Source organism: Delphinapterus leucas, chromosome X, assembly GCF_059928025.1.
Source record: "Delphinapterus leucas isolate spDelLeu-1000000601 "Yukka" chromosome X, BTC_Dleu_Yukka2, whole genome shotgun sequence".
NCBI lineage: Eukaryota > Metazoa > Chordata > Mammalia > Artiodactyla > Monodontidae > Delphinapterus > Delphinapterus leucas.
The window spans coordinates 56,614,227-56,629,188 of record NC_143150.1 but is presented as its reverse complement, the minus strand read 5'-3'; the positions used below and the strand labels follow the sequence as shown (position 1 = coordinate 56,629,188).

Here is a 14,962-nt window from a genome sequence, read left to right as displayed (position 1 = left end):
CCTCACTAACATTGACTATCTCTTCTCTTTTTTATAATAGCCATCCTAACAAGTATGAGATATCTCATTGTGGTTTTTATATGCATTTCCCTGATGAGTAGTGCTGCTGAGCACCATTTAACATACCTATTCATCATTTTTATGTCTTCTTTGGAAAAAAAAATTCTATCCACGTTTTTTGACCATTTTTAATTGGATTATTTGCTTTTGTGCTATTGAGTTGTATGAGTCCTTTATACATTTTGGATATTAAACCCTTAACATGTATAAGGTTTGCAGATATTTTCTCTCATTCTGTAGGTTTCCATCTCTATTTTTTGCTTCCTTTGCTGTGGAGAAGATCTTTAGTTTGATGTAGCCCCACTTGTTTATTTTAGCTTTTGTTCACTGTGCTTTTGGTGTCTTACCCATGAACTTATTGCCAAGACCCAAGGAGCTTTTATGCTATGTTTTCTTCTATGAGTTTTATTGTTTCATTCATTGAGAAATAAATGTTATTCTTAATAACCAGGGCAAGTTTCAATGTTTACAGCAGATGAATCTGAGAATAGTTCATACTTCTCTGAGTTTCATAAAATATAGGCAGGGCTCTCCTTTCAAAATCCAGGATAAGAAACAACGCAAGAAAGTTTGCCAATTGGCTGGATCCCTTTACAACACATTTTAGAGGTTGAACCGAATACATAGCAGCTTACAGTTTTTATTATTCATTTTTGTGGTTATGCAATCAGATAGAATTCATATTAAGGTATTTTACAAAACAAAATTATAAAATAATACTTTATAGTTTATACAATCCATATGAAATATCATTCTTTATAACTTCCCTATAGCTTGGCTAAAACAGAAATATAGGAATATATCTTATCAAAATAACTTACAACATTTGCACTAATTCATCAATAATTCTTGCTTCAAAAATAGTACAGATATATCAATATAAAGGAAACAGCTTAAATTGCTCTGATCTTGGTTTTTAAAAATCTTTACAGATATTTTTAAACAGAATCTGTTTTTTATACCTAAGAAAATAATCATATAAACAATTCTTTAGCTGAGAACTCTTGGCAACATTTTCTTTCTTTTAAGACAGTGCTGGGCATTAATTCCAGGTGTAATATTTGGGCAAAGTCATCCTTATCAGCTAATAAATACAGATGCAAAAATATGGACATATAAGCTTAATGTTATTTACCCAGACATTTTTCCACACAAATGACAGGTACCTGTATTGCCCATTGTACAATCCTTATACAGTATGACATAATGCTTCTTGAGTCATAATGTAGACAGTTTTTAGTATTAGATTTAGATGCAGGTCTAAGATGATAAAGAAACAAGAAATTGCTTTTTGTTGCAATGGTGGTACTCACTGTTCATTTGCTCCAGTTGTTTTTGATAATCTAGTATGGCTCCCTTCAGCCATCTTATTAGTGTTTGTACATACTCACTTGCATATATTCACCTCAAAAGGTATTCCTTGAATAGTTACTGTACACTAGAAAAAATAGCCCTATTAATTAAAGAAATTGAAAATTTTAGCTATCTATCATATTTGTGTCTTACTTTATGGAATATATAATAATTCTTTACTTTTTCAAACCATTTAGGTGTCCTGCAATTGAAAGAAGATACTATTGAAAATTTGCTGGCTGCAGCTTGTCTTCTGCAGCTGACTCAAGTCATTGAAGTCTGCTCCAATTTTCTTATAAAACAACTCCACCCTTCAAACTGCTTAGGGATTCGATCGTTTGCAGATGCCCAGGGCTGTACAGAGCTCCTGAGTGTGGCACATAAATACACAATGGTAAAATCAATTGCTTCATGTTAACTTATAGTGATAATATATTAACACAGTGTCTAAACTAATTATATGTTTACAGATATGTGTTTGTGTGTGTGTGTTTGTGTGTGTAGAACCATTCCAAGGTAAAGATTATAATGTTGGGATAAAATTAAAAAGCAATATAAATTTACATAATTTTCAAATGACTTGCACAAAATAGATATTAGATACAAATATTTGTCTGGTTGAGCTGTACACAAGCAAATTTCACATTTTTCAAACTCAAATGATTTAATTAAATCTCAGAGCTTGGAGAAATGAAAATATTGCCAACAATTAAACTGGACAAATGCATATTTCAAGTAGAAGCCACAGTAACAAGAAAACATAATTTCCCTGATGTTTTTGTACTATTAGAACTTTACTTCATAAAGTTGTACAAATTATTATTTCTAATGAAATTTATCGGGTTGGCCTAAAGGTTTGTTCGGGTTTTTCATACGATGTTATGGAAAAACCTGAACGAACTTTTTGGCTAACCCAATAGGCATCATTCAATAAGTAAAAAAGTAATATTATTGGATCACTATTAACTGGAAGAGCTTAAGAACTATCAAAATTAGTAAATCAGACAATTCTATTGAATGGAATTTTTATTTCTTAATGAAAACATGTTATTTCGGTGAAAACAACTCAATTCTTTAATTAACTTAAAATCCCTCTCAATTCTGCTAGTAATTATAATAAATTAAATGAACATATTTGATGTGTTAATTCTTTAAAAGTTGCATGGGATAAGACTATCTTTATTCAGTCAAGTGAGAGTGACATGAAATATAGATTGTAGGGAGGCAAGTAAAAGTAGACAGAGGATATTAAATAAATCCTTACCATTCATGCTAATAGTTCCTTTATACAAAGAAAAAAATGAACTTTTTAACCTCTGAAGCAGGGAACAACACAAGAGATGGATCTTTCTGAGAAACCAAATTAAAAGATAAAATTTCAAGCTAAGAAAATAACAACCTTTATTTAAGATTCAAAAATAAAGGCAAATACATAAAAATGAATAGAGAATCACAACTAAAAACAATAAAATTAACAGTACATTTTAGAATTGAGATGCATATAATTAAAAAAATATTTCTAGAGTTTCATACAGACCTCAAAATTTTCAAACTTATAATATTTAAATTCTCTAAAAAGTTCTTGTGAAACTTCTCCTCTCTTCTTCCCACCCTTGGTCATTGTTCAAAATTTGAAGTTTTAAACATATTTCTGAAACAATACCATTATATGGCGAATCATATTATAATAGATTGACATTTTAACATGTCATTTAATTATGCTATTTATATTCCTATGTCCTAAATATAGATGCTATATAATCTATAGGAACAGCAGTTCAAAGGTTAATCCTACCACAAATGCCAAACATGAAAACTTCCTGTTAAATTACTTAAATTCTTGAACTAACTATTAACAGTTTCCTCTCTGGTATCTTACTCTTGCAGACAAAACACATTCTGATAAACAGCTTGAGTTATTTTTGTTTTTCAAAATGAACTTGTCTTCCTTTTCCTATTATGTGACTGAAACTGAGTGTTAAAGCAGGATGTGCAGAAAAATGCAATACTGTTATCTCCTTTAATCCCTCTTTAGTTATTTTAGTATATATTACAAATGCAGCAAAAGATGTCAAGATCTTGCTAAAATAATGCTTTTATAATACTGTACTGATAATATAAAAATGCAAATAATTTTAATCTCTAAGAATAATGCTAAACTCTAAGGATTCAGTTACAGTCATTTGAATCATAGACTGAGTAAAACAGATTGCTTTCTAATGTGAGTGGGCCTCATACAGAAATACCCTCACAGACACACTCAGAATAATGTTTGGCCAAAAGTCTGGACATTCCATGGCTCAGTCAAGTTCACATAAAATTAACCATCACAATTATATAAATAGTAGTCTGCATCGATGAAACATTCAGCAAATATGCTATATTCATTGAATACATTTTGCAACAATGTAAGTGTGGATTTTAAAAATGAATACTAAACCAAGGGCACTGTCTCTCACACTCTTGTGTTGTTTTTTTTTTCTTTCGTTGGAGAGTGGATAGAAAGAAGAATGAGAGAATGAGATATGGGGTCTTCCATAATATTTACACAGTTTCAAAGTTTACATACACTACCAGTAATGGGTAACCATAAGCTTTAGAGTGTTTTATCTTTTTCTTAACCCTTTCATAAAAATTATGTCATTTATGAAAGGCAGTTGAAGTATTGAACAAAATGAAGTAGACCTAAAGGCATAGGTGTGAGTTCATACTTAGCCATTTACTGCACAAGAGATCAAACAATTCACATAGCCTGTTTTCTCATCAGAATAATTCCACCTCCCACAAGATTGCATTGGTGATGACTTAAAGTTTGTGAAAGAAATCTGTAAAGTGTGAAGTGCTGTACAATTGTAATGTATTTTTAGTTTTAGTACTAGCTCCACCATTTTGCTATAGATGAGAGGGTTTTCAACAAGGAACATCTGCTATAGTAAAAGCAGCAGTTCTCTCTCAATTACTTGCATTAGTCACAAGAGGGCTCTTTGTCTAAATAGGCAAGTTAACTTGGAATTTATGGTATCAGAGCTTCCTGATGGGTCTATCAAACTTGATGATTCTTGTATGGATAATTTTGCTATTAGGTTAACTCAGTCCCACAATGACTAAACTCAAGGGCACTGGTGGTTCATTGGCAGAAGTCTTGCCTCCTACAACGGCTAAACTCGGAGTGGAGCTGAGAGAGTGACTTGATTTATCCAGATCCCCCAGTTATACAGAGGCTGTCTTAAGCTGCTTCCAGAATATCTATTCATTGGGCAACATAAATTACCAACTAGACTTGCTTATATCAATTTCAGAAGTATATTTTATTGCATTTAAATCTTAAGATCTTTACTATGAAAAATGTTGGAAATGAAAATTGTGTTGTCAAAGAAAATATATAACATTATAAATAGGAAAAATATAGTGGTGTTTTGATGAAAAAAATTGAAACACAGCTGCCTGAAATTTGATACTTGACAAAAATACAACACAAACGACAGAAGAGAGAATCAAGTTATAAAACATAAAAATTGAGAGATAGCCCCACTCCCCCTCAAAAAATAACTCCAAAGGAGTCACTTTTAGATTAACCTGACTCCGTAGATGTTTATCATTGTAAAATAACTTTGCCTTGGTTAATAGAAGATTGTGCTTTTTTACAAGAGAAAGAAGTTTTTAATCAGTCTCTTTTTCTCATCTCAAATGAATTCAGTATGTTGCCCCATCAAATGCACAGCCAAATCTGCCTCTACCAGGCCTTCAAGATAACCTCCACCTTGAAAATTTTTAGCATTTCTCTTCAGGTTTTTGGCTAAAGGCCAACTTGACATCAGTCAGTTCTGGAGTTATAAACTGTTGTCACCTACAAAATCTGAGAGAGAAAAGCACTGGCATCAACTCAGACACTACCCATGTGGCCTATGAAGTAGTTAAGGCCTTTCCTCGTGTTTAATAAACAACTCCCAGTGGAAGCATTTTGTTCCTCAGCTTCAGAGGCTCCTCCAATACCCTGTCACGGGCAGCAATAACATCTATTTTCTATGAATGCATATATCTGTCTCTCTGGCTTTTTCTGAAGTTTAACAAAAAGAAATGCTTTGGTAAGCTTATTTTGTTAAGAAGTTTCTAAAGTACAAAGTTTCAGTAGAAGACTTCTCTTTTCTAGGAACACTTCATCGAGGTAATAAAGAACCAAGAATTCCTCCTGCTTCCAGCTAATGAGATTTCAAAACTTTTATGCAGTGATGACATTAATGTTCCTGATGAAGAAACTATTTTCCACGCTCTAATGCAGTGGGTAAGGCATGATGTGCAGGCTAGGCAACAAGACCTAGCAATGCTGCTTTCTTACATCAGACTGCCATTACTTCCACCACAGGTATGGAAACTTACCCAAGGAATGTAAATTATAGTTCTAAACAACAACTAGGCATTAAGCCATTCCTTTTTTTTTTTTAATTTTATACAGAGAATTTCTGGTACAGGATTTGTTTCACAGAAGGACATGTACAGCCTTCAATTAACAATATTAATAATGATGAAGAGAAAGGAAAAAAGGTTTAAGGAAAAAATCTACAAATGATCCCCAAACTTCAGAATACTCATTAGATTCAGTTTCCTCTCTCACCAAACAGCACTTGTAACAAGCAGGGAAAATGACTAACCTAACTCTTTTTCTTTTCCTGCCATCTTCTAGGCAAGGTGATAATAATCATTACAGTAGCATCCCAGAGGAGACCCTAGGAAGGAGTTAGATTCTGGATAATACCTACTAACTAACATGAGTAATTAGCTACTATGACTGAAACCATATTATAATTGCTTCAGATGCACTGGAGCATCATTATAATGGCATCCTCACCATGCATGCAAAAGGATTGTACTAAAAATGATCCTAAAAACAAATGCCCGCCCTTGGATAAAACTCAGGATTGACCCACCTCATACTGAATTTTAGTATGTAAAGTTTAGTGAGGTTGGAGTGCAGTCTCACTATATAATTCTAACATTGGTGATAACCAAAATTATTTCTCCGTAGCCAACTGATCAGTAGTATATATCATTTATATTATATATATACATATATATATATGAATATAAGGCACATATGCACACTTCATATGCTATATAACTTGTAGCTAAAGTCCTCAAACATCATTCACATTGGAAGGAAGGACTTTTCTGGGCTTAATGTATCCGTAGCTTCATAAATGTTAAAATTAATCAATTTGCAAAAAATTTCTAATTAAATGTTAACATTGAAAAATAGATTTTAATTTGCTGATGATTTCTCTACTTTTTTTTTTTTTACTTTTAGCTGTTAATTAAATCCCATGGAAGTACATATTTACTCTTATTTTTAGTTGAGGTACAGTTGATTTACAATATTATATTAGTTTCAGGGGTACAACATAGTAATTCAAAATTTTTATAGATTATATGCCATTTATATTTATTATAAGATATTGGCTATATTCCCTGTGCAGTACAATATATCCTTATAGCTTATTTATTTCATACATAGTGGTTTGCATCTCTTAATCTCCTACCCCTAACTTGCCTCTCCCCCCTTCCCTCTCCCCACTGGTAACCACTAGTTCTCTATATCTGTTAGTCTGTTTTTTTTTTTTTAATTGAAGTATAGCTGATTTACAGTGTTATGTTAGTTTCAGGTGTATAGCAGAGTGTTCCAGTTATATATATATATATATATATATATATATATATATTCTATTTCAGGTTCTTTTCCATTATAGATTATTACAAAATACTGCCTATAGTTCCCTGTGCTATACAGTAGGTCCTTGTTGTTTATCTATTTTATAGTTAGTAGCATGTATCTGTTAATCCCAAACTCCTATATTATCCCTCCCCCCCTTCCACTTTGATAACCATAAGTTTGTTTTCTACATCTCCGAGTCTGTTTCGGTTTTGTAAATTAGTTCATTTGTATCATTTTTTTTAGATTCTGCATATAAGTGATATCATATGATATTTGTTTTTCTCTGATTAACTTCACTTAGTATGATAATCTCTAGGCCCATCCATGTTGCTGCAAATGGCATTATTTCATTATTTTTAGTGGCTGAGTAATATTACATTGTATATATATACCACATCTTCTTTATCCATTCATCTGTCCATGGACACTTAAATTGCTTCCATGTCTTGGCTATTGTAAACAGTGCTACTATGAACATTGGGGTGCATGTAACTTTATAAATTAAAGTTTTCTTCTTTTCCAGATATATGCCTGGGAGTAGGATCGCTGGATCATATAACTCTATTTTTAGTTTTCTAAGGAACCTCCATACTGTTCTCCATAGTGACTGCACCAATATACATTCCCACCAACAGTGTAGGAGGGTTCTCTTTGCTCCACACCTTCTCTTGTGTTTATTTTTTGTAGAGTCTGTTTCCTTTTTGCTGTGTTCACTAGTTTGTATCACTTTTTTAGATTCTACATATAAGTGATAACATACAGTCTTTGTCATTGCCTGACGTATTTCTGAGGATAATACCCTCCAGGACCTTCCTTGTGGTTGCAAATGGCAAATTTTCATTCTTTTTTATGGCTGAGTAGTATTTCATTGTATAGAGTGTGTGTGTGTGTGTGTGTGTGTGTGTGTGTATATCTATCTATCTATCTATCTATATCTATATATATATATACCGCATCTGGTGAGTGGGGCTATGTCCCTACTCAGTTAGTTACTTCACCTGAGGCATGCCAGTACTGGTGCCTATAGGCTGTTGGGTGGGGGCAGGTCTGGGTCCTAAGGCTAATAAGCTAGAGGGAGGATTCCAAAATGGCCCTTACCAGGACCAGTGTCCACACGAAAGAATGAGCTCCCACAAATGGCTGCTGCCAGTGTCTGACTCCAGGGTGAGCTCTGGTTGCCTATTTCCTTTCCTGGTGACTCTCTAAGATCAGCAGGTAGATCTGACACAGTCTCCTTTCAAGTTACTGCTTCTGCCCTGGATCCCAGAGCATGTGAGATTTTGTGTGTGTCCTCTAAATATGGAGTCTCTATTTTCCACAGCCCTCTGAGTCTCCTGAATGTAAGCCCCGCTGGCCTTTGAAGCCAAATAGTCTGGTTGCTTGTCTTCCTGGTGCAGGGCTCCTGGGCTAGGGAGCCCAATGTGGGGCTTAGACTCCTCGCTTTTTGGGGAGAACCTCTGCAGTTGTAATTATTCTCCTCTTTGTGGGTCATCCACACTGGGATTATGGGTCTTGACTATATTGTGACTACCCCTCCTACCCAACTTGTGGTTCCTTCTTTACATCTTTAGCTGTAGATGATCTTTTCTGGTAGGTTCTGGTCTTTTTCATCAATAGTTATCCTATAAATAGTTGTAATTTTTGTGTGCCTGGGAGAGGAGATGAGCTCAGACTCTTTATTCTCTGCCATCTTTGGAACTCCCAGTACATATTTACTCTTAAGCCAGGGCTTCTTTGAAGCTCAGTTTCTCAGGCCCCCACCACAGACCAACTGAAACGATTTATTGGGTTGAAGCCAAGGATTCTGTATTTTAACAAGTTGTCCAGATGATTCTTAGATATGCAAAAATTTGAAATACACTGGTGTAAAGGATCAGAAGCCCTTAACTTTATAATGCTATTAAGTCTATATGACATTCTTTCAGCAAAAAGCTTAGTTGGACTTTTCTTAATTTATTGGAATAGTATGTAAAATCCAGCTGAAACACACAACCAGTGGTACCTTGGCCTCCCACTCCTGAGTATGCCTAGAATGTGGGATTGTGTGAACTTTTCCTGATGATGGTAGTAGTGGGTAATCTTATACAAATATTCTAGAAATGAAATACATGAAGAGACTGGTGATAAATGTCTGAAGAATATTTTTGAAAGAAAAATAAATTACATAGCCTAGTTTTCAAACCTATTTGCTACAGTGTATGCATTAAGGAAATACCTGGGGTCTCATCAGCCAAGTCAAAACAGTGATCCATCAGGGATAAAAAGTGGGGTGAGAACAGGGTTGAGGTTAACCAGTGAAGAACAGGAAACTTCAGGGGGAAGTTTTATGGGGTAAGATTAGTATGTCCATTCCAACAATCTTCTTGCTGTTCCTGTCAATTCCTATGATACTGTAGACTCCAGACTCCAAGGAACCAATCTAAATGACCCTTGGAAAATTCTGAACAAGACTTAACTTCTCCTCAACTCATCTCAAGAAGAATACTTTACCTAGCTTTTATCCCATTGAATTAGGGTCATATTAGCTGCCGGGCAATAATGGTTAGAAAGGATTGATCTCATGTACTATTGATGATGAATTACCTAGTTACTAATACATGTACTTTACTGGTGTACACATGTACATGTACAGATAAAAAGCACCTGCTTCATGCTTTGATTTGATAATAAAAATGCAGCCCCCATGGTGATATTATTTTTTTAATTAATTTATTTATTTAGGGCTGCATTGGGTCTTCATTGCCGTGCGTGGGCTTTCTCTAGTTGTGGTGAATGGGGGCTATTCTTCACTGTGGTGCACGGGTTTCTCAATGCGGTGGCTTCCCTTTGTTGAGGAGCGCAGGCTCAGTAGTTGTGGCAAACAGGCTTAGTTGCTCTTTGGCATGTGGGATCTTTCTGGACCAGGACTTGAACCCAAGTCCCCTGCATTAGGCAGATGGATTCTTAACCACTGCGCCAACAGTGAAGTCCTGATATTATTTTAATTGTGCATGTTTGTGCCATCTCCCCTAAATCAACCAAAAAGGTGACTGCTTCTCTAGCGGGGCAGGAGGTGCTTGCTCTGTGCAGACACAGCCATTCACTTTGCTTTCAGTAGCACATTTTATAAGTGCTTTTTCACTTTCACTCCTGGAGATTACATGTACATACTCAAAAGAGGAAAAGTATGTCAAATAAATGTGCATTAATAAATTAGCTACTACCATGAGGCTTTTAATGATAAAATATGTTACTAAGTAACTTAAAATATTAAATAATAACACATACATTAGAATTAGCTTGAGTTTTCTCCAAAGTTATATAAATGAAAATGCTATTTCTAATGTTTTATCTTTACTTCATATACATGCATCATTACTTTTCAGTTACTGGCAGATCTTGAAAACAGTTCCATGTTTACTGGTGATCTTGAGTGTCAGAAGCTCCTGATGGAAGCTATGAAGTATCATCTCTTACCTGAGAGAAGACCCATGATGCAAAGCCCTCGGACAAAGCCTAGAAAATCAACTGTGGGAGCACTTTATGCTGTGGGAGGCATGGATGCTATGAAAGGTAACAGGAACAAATTAATTACTTTAGAAAGTATCATTCAAAAAAGATGTATTCTCAACACCCTCTAAACTATAAGGGTGGTATTAAAGCTATATATAAATGTCTGCATCTAAAGCTATTTCTTATAAATAAGGTAATATAAATATTGTGACCTCCTCTTTTATTCTTACCTTATGGGATATAACCCTTTCATTAGTGTTTCCTCAACTCTTAATAGGTACTTTTCCCTTATGACAGCAATATTTATTTATTTATTTATTTATTTATTTATTTATTTATTTCTCTCAAGATACATTTAATTTCTTTTTATTGAAGTATAGACTTACAATATTATATTAGTTTCAGGTAAACTACATAGTGATTCAGTATTTTTGCAGGTGGTACTCCATTATAGGTTATTACAAGAAAATCGCTATAATTTCTTGTACTATACAGTATATCCTCGTTGCTTATCTATTTTATACATAGTAGTTTGTACCTGTTAATCCCATACCATTAATTTGTCCCTCCCTCCTTCTCTATCACCTTTGGTAACCACTAGTTTGTTTTCTATATTTGTGTGTCTGTTTCTGTTTTGGATATACATTCATTTGTATTATTTTAGATTTCACATATAAATGATATACAGTATTTGTCACTCTGACATTTCACTAAGCATAATATTGTCTAGATCCTTCAATGTTACTACAAATGGCAGAATTTCCCTCTTTTTGTGGCTGAATCCTATTCCACTGTATATATACCTCATCTTTTTTATCCATTTATCTGTTGATGACACTCAGGTTGCTTCTATGTCTTGGCTATTGTGGCTGCTGTGAACATTGGAGTGCATATATCTTTTTGAATTAGTGTTTTCGTTTTTTCTGGATATATGCCCAGGAGTATAATTTCTGGATCATATGGTAGTTCTATTTTTAGTTTTTTGAGGAAACTTCATACTGTTTTCCGTAGTGGTTATACCACTTTACATTCCCAGCAACAGTATACAAGGGTTCCCTTTTATCCACATCCTCTCCAACATTTGTTATTTGGAGATTTTTTGATGATAGTCATCTGGCATGTGTGAGGTGATATCTCATTGGAGTTTTGATTGCCTTTCTCTAATAATTAGCAATGCTAAGCATCTTTTCATGTGCTAGTTAGCCATCTGTACGTCTTCATTGGATAAATGCCTATTCTTCTGCCATTTATTGATTGGGTTTTTTTTTGATATTGAGTTGTATGAGCTATTTATATATTTTAGATATTAACCTCTTGTAGGCCACATCATTTGCAAATATTTTCTCCCATTCCATAGGTTGCCTTTTCATTTTGTTGGTGGTTTCCTTTGCTGTGCAGAAGCTTTTAAGTTTAATTAGGACCCACTTGTTTACTTTTGCTTTTATTTCTTTTGCCTTAGGAGACAGAACCAAAAAATATTGCTATGATTTATGTCAAATAGTGTTCTGCCTGTGTTTTTTTCTAGGAGTTTTATGGTTTCAGGTTTTACAGTTAGGTATTTAAACCATTTTGATTTTATTTTTGTATATGGTGTGAGGGAGTATTCTAATCTCATTGCCCAGTTTTCCCAGAACCACTTGTTGAAGAGTGTCTTTTCTCCATTGTATATTCTTGCCTCCTTTGTCATAGATTAATTGACCATAGGTGTGTGGACTTATTTCTGGGCTTTCTATTCTGTATCATTGATCTATGTGTCTGTTTTGGTGCCAGTACAATGCTGTTTTGATGACTTTAGCTTTGTAGTATAGTCTGAAGTCTGGGAGGGTGATACCTTCAGCTTTGTTCTTTTTTCTCAAGGTTGCGTTGGCAATTTGGGGTCTTTTGTGGTTCTTATGGGAACAATTTTTAAATTTCAGTATTTGCTTTGCAACATAAGATCTTTTCATGGAAAATTAAAGATTTATTGTAAACGGAAGGGATGGGATCCTCCAAATTTGTTTTTTGACAGAAATAGGAGAGTGGTCTCTAACTTCTTGCTGTCAATTTCCAGATAGTTGCTCAAAGACCAGTTACAAATAAACTTGAAATGTTGATAACAAGATCAGCAATTGCATCCTGGAATAAAACAATGATTTTACAAAAGAATTTCAACAAATAGGAATAAGGAAAAATTTCTGAAGCCATCATGTCTACCTTGAATACTTCTTAGAACTTGTTTTTCTATAGTTCTGTCTTTTTACACTTGATTTCTCAGTCTGTAGACCCATGTTGCCAAAACAGTGTGGCAAGGACTTTGTAATTAAGAATTGGCAGTGTAGGAAATAAGATCAACCACTTAAAATTTGCCAAGTCATACATAAAAATGTTTTGACACCTTGTAGAAAATGTTGCAAAAGTCAAAGTCCTGTGCTTCTGGAAACCGATTCTTTCTTTTTGTATGTGTAACTGGAAGACCATATAGGAGACATGCCAATTAATAATAAACCTATAAAACAAAAGCTTGCAAATGCAGTTATTTCAAAGTAGTAGAGAAACTTCACAGAACTAGTGTTCTTCAGAAAATAACAAATACAATGAAATAGTATAATTAATTTCAAATCTAGTAATGATATTTTATTGCATTTTGTTGAATAAAATTAACATTAACAGCATTTAAAAGGTGTCTTATTTGATATTTATATCAAAAGGGTACTAAGTACAAAATGCAAGTACAGCTATGCTTAGTTTCTGATCAAAAAAAAAAATGCCTAACCTGCAGAGTGTGAAATGGAAAATTTTGTGTTTATTGGTTTGGTTTTCCTGTTTGTTACTATTTTTGTTATTTTTTCAGGTTCCTGTTTTTTAAGTTAATATTACACAAATGAATGTGTTACACAAGATGGTAATAAGTATCTACAACTCCTTATTAGCTTACAGAAATGAGTGAAATGTGAGCCTATGATCCCTTGACTCTATTACCACAGTTTGATATGGAAGGAAGTAAAACCATCATTTTGAGACTCTTGGAATACGTATTGTATGGAAATATAAAAATCTCTATGGGAAGTTGCAGACAATTACAATATAGTAAAAACTATTATTTTTGAATACCTGATCCTTGATTGGCATTTTGCAAACATCATTTCTAATTCTCACAATAATGCTACAAGATAGATTTTATTACCCCAGTTTTGCAGATGAGGAAACTAAGGTCCTTAAGATTAGATAGCCAAGCCAAGGGCAAACATCTAGAACTAAGGGAAAGGGAATTATTACTCAAATTTTGTGTTCCTTTTTGCTATACTGCCACTATTTTAGATGAAAGAACAACAACAACAACAACAACAAAACTGACCCCTCTCTTTGAGGGTTTTAGAATCTATTTAAAAATCAGGATGAGCATTTAGGAGTAAAAAAAGAAAGAAAGAAAAGAAAGAAAAAAATAAGTAAAGCAAAAACATTAAAGTGGTAGCATTTATCTGTATAAATGAGTATTACATTTAAAAACATATCAATTTACATTCTTAAAAGAATTTCTATATGCATGCCTTTTCTTACAGTGTGTTGTTTCACTTACCTTTCTTTAAGATACTTTTTGAACTTTCACCTTTTGATGTTTAGGAAATACAGTACTTCCTCAGTCTTTAATTACCTTTCTGACTCATACAATTAACTTGGAATTAGTTGCTAAATATAGGTATCAGACAAGTGGCTGGAGTTAACTATAACTCCTACCGTGTATATAAAAAGATTCATCAAAAAATTCTAAGTATGATCACAGAGTCAAAAATTTTAAATGGTCAAATGGTAAACTGTGGGCTTTTGTAAATACAAGGTTTTCAGTAACCTTTCATTTATTATAAACAATGAATTCTGAGAGACAATATGGCAAGGGACAAATTAAAAGTTAATATAGTAATTTTTATTTAATTTTAAAAATAGATGGAGGAAATCACTACATCAGATATATTCACAGCAGGAACTATCATGTTCCAAACAATACTACAAAGTTTGGCTGGTTTTGTTCCCTCTTGAATAGATCATAAGTGAGGGTTGAATAGGAGCTTTGAAATGAAATAAAAAACAATATTTGCAAAGTTTAAGTGTAGAAGATCGATATACACAGAAGAATTATGAAGTGAGTCCTAAAGAGAGATATTAGTAAAAACAAAAAATCTAAGTTTTCCCATCAAATATAGAGCTGCCATAATAAGCTACCTAGAGGATTTACATTTTGATTAGTTGGAGCAATTGTGGAAGTAGGCAAATGGGCTAAAGAAATTTTCAGAATTCAAGATACAGAACTACAAGTCATATATATTCATAGATGCAAATAGTAGATATGGGGTAAATTTATCTTTTATATTTTAT

The 14,962-nt window shown here is 33.6% G+C and overlaps 1 protein-coding gene across 4 annotated transcripts in view; it reads left to right on the top strand.

Annotated features, from left to right (window-relative positions):
• KLHL4 (kelch like family member 4) overlaps positions 1-14,962 on the top strand; it is a 124,680-nt gene that overhangs the window by 70,253 nt on the left and 39,465 nt on the right. For all 4 annotated transcript variants that reach the window (XM_022580804.3, XM_089904298.1, XM_022580806.3 and 1 more), the window contains exons 4-6: positions 1,611-1,807; positions 5,564-5,776; positions 10,486-10,672. In XM_022580804.3, the coding sequence (XP_022436512.2) occupies positions 1,611-1,807; positions 5,564-5,776; positions 10,486-10,672 (597 nt within the window). The remainder of the gene's footprint in view (positions 1-1,610; positions 1,808-5,563; positions 5,777-10,485; positions 10,673-14,962) is intronic.